General features: G+C 61.0%; 1 protein-coding gene across 1 annotated transcript in view; it reads right to left on the reverse strand.

The window, feature by feature from the left end:
- Positions 1–1,271, reverse strand: part of ZNF667 (zinc finger protein 667) — a 14,068-nt gene extending 12,797 nt beyond the window's left edge. Inside the window, exons 1-2 of the mRNA XM_004715653.2 lie at positions 1,222–1,271; positions 11–137 (exon numbers count right to left, since the gene is read on the reverse strand). Coding sequence (XP_004715710.1) covers positions 11–137; positions 1,222–1,254 — 160 coding nt within the window. The 5' untranslated portion in view covers positions 1,255–1,271. The remainder of the gene's footprint in view (positions 1–10; positions 138–1,221) is intronic.
- Between the last annotated feature and the right edge of the window lie 2,221 nt (positions 1,272–3,492).

Raw genomic sequence — 3,492 nt, forward strand, 5'->3', positions numbered from 1 at the left:
GGAGCCTTACCGAGGGACACCAGGTTCTGGTAGTTCTCCAACATGACGTTTTGGTACAGAAGCTTCTGAATGGGGTTCAGCCATTCCCACTCCTCCTGGGAGAAGTAGATGGCCAAGTCCCCAAAGGTCACCGGGGCCTGAAACGGAAAACCACATGTCATTTGCCCTGCCAGACGGCTGGGGGGAGTGAACACCAGGAACTGCCGTGGGAAGGGTAGAGGAGGCAAGTGGCTTTTATCCCAAAGCGAAAGAGGCTATTCCGTGACCACAGTCTCCCCGATTTCACTGCGCCTCACCTTCCTGGCCTTGGAATGCCCTGTTTTCTTAATATAAACTGCGGGGTGGGCACCCCCGCATCAAGCCCATCTTTGGGCGCCAGTTTCCCAAGAGCGTGTGCTGAACTGGGGTGGGTGTCACATGGAGGAAATTCCTGAGGCCCTGGGGACTCTGCTGTGACACTCCTGCACACTGGCCGCTTTCCTCTGCGTCTGGAGACCACCGTGGACATGCCCGAGACGCCCTGTATTGAACCCACGGCGTCCGCGAGGCATGCCTGTAGTTCCCGAGTCCCCGTGTGCTCAGACCTCGTGTGCTCAGACCTCGTGGGGGGCTAGGCCTGTGAGTGCTCCCAGGTGTGGGAGTGGATGTCCAGGTAGGTGGATGTGTGCATGCCCATGTGTGTAAGCACCCAGGTATGTGAGAGAGAGTGAATGTGTGTGTCCCCAGATGTGTGTCCAGGTATGAGTGTGAATGTATGTGGGCCTGTGTGCCCTCAGGTGTGTTTGTCTCCCCACATCTGTCTCTAGGCTTGTGTGTCCTCAGGTATGTGAATGTGTGCCCAGGTGTGTGTGTGTGTGTGTGTGTTCCCAGATGCGTGCCCAGGCCTGTGTGTGTCCTCGGTGATGAGTGTATGCGTGCTCAGGCCTGTGAGGGTGGGTGCCCAGGCCTGTTGCGTGCCCAGCTAGCGGCATCCTCCCGGTGGCTTTGGGAAGTAGCTGGCAGGTGGCTTTACTCAGAGCACCTGAGACCCTGAGGTGCGGCTCATCTCCCTGCAGGGTGGTGGTGAGGATTCTCAAGGCCAGCAAGGCCCTGGCTGCCCATGGGCAGGTGAACAGACAGGTGCCCATGAAGCAGAGGGGGTCTCTGGGGCTCTTCTCAGGGTCCCCTCCACAGCGGTGGGAGGCCTGGGGCGTGACTCCTGGGGGGAGGAAAGGTGCTCACCGAGGCCCTGGACTTTCCCCGGGTGGCAGGCATTCTTCCCTCTTCTGGTGGACGCAGAGCAGAGAGCTGTGGAGAAACGGGGTCATGAGATGGGGGGCCGAGCCTCCACACATTCACCTCACCTGGAACCCACGTCCACTCTCACCTCACCTGGGCACATACACACATATACGAGTACACACTCTTCTTTCCTCACTTGAACTCCCATCCACCTTACCTGTGACACACACTCACACCTCACCTGGACGCACACCCATCTACACGAGAACACATACATTCACCTCAGACACACACACACACACACACACACACACACACACAAAGTTGGCTGAGCAAGCACACACACCTGGACACACTCCCACCTCACCAGGACACACACACCTCCCCTTACATGTTCACCTTACCTCAGCACACCCACACCCTGGGACACACACTCCCAGAACAAGCAGCTGCACACACCAGGCCCAACACGCGCACACCCCCACTTTCGCACGCAGGTAGGTGTTTTGCGACCCCCACCCCCAGCAGTCCCAGCCAGCTCTGGGCCAGGTGGCCCATGTCTCCATTCATGTCTGGGGTGGGGGTGGGGGGTTGTTCCTAAGCAAAGGAGAAGTGCTGGTGTGCCCCCACCCCATGTATCCCTCACCTCCCAACACGGGGGCGGGCCCAGGTCCAACACAAGGTGTCAGGCAGAAAGCCCCGACAGGAGGCTGGAGAGCCAGGGGTCGTGGGTACAGGGGCCACACTCCCCTTTTTCCCTCACTTCGTTAGAGAGCTGGGCTGCACAGCTGCCAGGGTCACCACCTCCCTTGCCTTGATGCTAACCCAGTGGTTCTCAACCTCTGGGTCGAGACCCCTTTAGGGTCTCCCGATTTCACAAAGGTCTCCTGGTTTGTAACAGTAGCAAAATGACAGGGAGTAGCAACAAAAATCATCTTTGGTTGGGAGGTCACCCCAACATGAGGAACTGTATGAAAGGGTTGCGGCATCAGGCAGGTTGAGAACCACTGTGCTAACCGTTAAGGCCAGCAGATGAAAACGCTGGACAAAGAGGAGGCCGTCTGCTCCCACAGATGCACACCCTGGGGAGCCCGCAGGGAGGGGCACTTCCACTCTGAGTCGGAGCCTCACCGCTGCCCTGAGTTTGGTTTATTTGGGGGGTGGGGGTGGAGGGGTTACGTGCAGGGCTGAGAACGGCAAGGCCAGCGGTTCGGAGGCGCCAGCTGCTTCTACAGGAGGTAGATGAGGGTGTCCCCGCCCCCCCTGGGATGCCCTTTAGACTGGACACGGCGTTTGGCCCCGGGACTGAGTGCTGGCTTCCCCCGAGCCCTGTGCCACAGACACGCCCCTCTGCCCCCCGTCACGCGGGCTGCATCCTCTGCGGGGGGAGAGGGGGACACATGCGTTCCACGTGGTGCAACCTTGTGAGTCCGGGAGGAGCAGTGGTCAGAGCTCTGGGTCGCGGTGGCGGGGACCCGCCAGCAGCTCTGGGCAAGACCTGCAGCTTTGGGGGCCTGCGGGGGTGGGGGTGGGGGGGCCGACTCTCTCCCGTCGGATCCCTGAGTGGGAACTGGCTCCGTGGGAAGGGGTTTATTTACGGGGCTTCTCGCCCAAGCTGCGGCCGGACACGGGCAGCGGTCCCTGGGAAGCGTGGATGTCCAAGGCTCGGCTGCCCCGCCCTTCTCTTTGCATTAGGGCAGGGTCCCCCGAGGCACCACATCGCACCCACCGCCCCGCCCGCAGGCCACACGTCAGAGCAGCACGGCCCGGTGGAGGGGTGGTTTCCGGTGGGGCTGTGGCCTGCGTGGTCAGCAGTTCTAACCCACCAGCAGCTCGGCAGGGAGTTTGGAGGTGGTTTTGGTGCGTGGGCATCTCGTGGCGGGCAGTTCAATCGCCCGTGAGAGGGGCTTTTAACTCCCATTTGAGGCGTGAACAGGGGGCCAGCCAGTCCCCCCAGGCCCAGTGTCCCCTCCCCTGGCCCGGGGACATCCTCACAGCCGGGTCCCAACAAGGCGGCCGTCACTGGTAGCGGGGGAGTCACTGGTAGCGGGGGAGTCGGCTGTGTCAGGGGGTGGGGGGCCCAGAGTACCAGCGCGCCCAGAGTGACCTTTTAGAAGCAGGTCCCCTCGTCAGGCTTTGCTCCCTGGGTGGGGTGGGTGCCTTTGCTGGGCAGACTCAAATCTCCAATCTTTGGGTTGCACCCTTCGCACGATCCTAGAAGGAAACAAACACATAATAAACAAGTCTGACCCCCCCACGCACCGGCTCGCG

Source organism: Echinops telfairi, unplaced genomic scaffold (assembly GCF_000313985.2).
Source record: "Echinops telfairi isolate 266 unplaced genomic scaffold, ASM31398v2 ScPeMD7_655;HRSCAF=1070, whole genome shotgun sequence".
NCBI classification, from domain to species: Eukaryota; Metazoa; Chordata; class Mammalia; order Afrosoricida; family Tenrecidae; genus Echinops; species Echinops telfairi.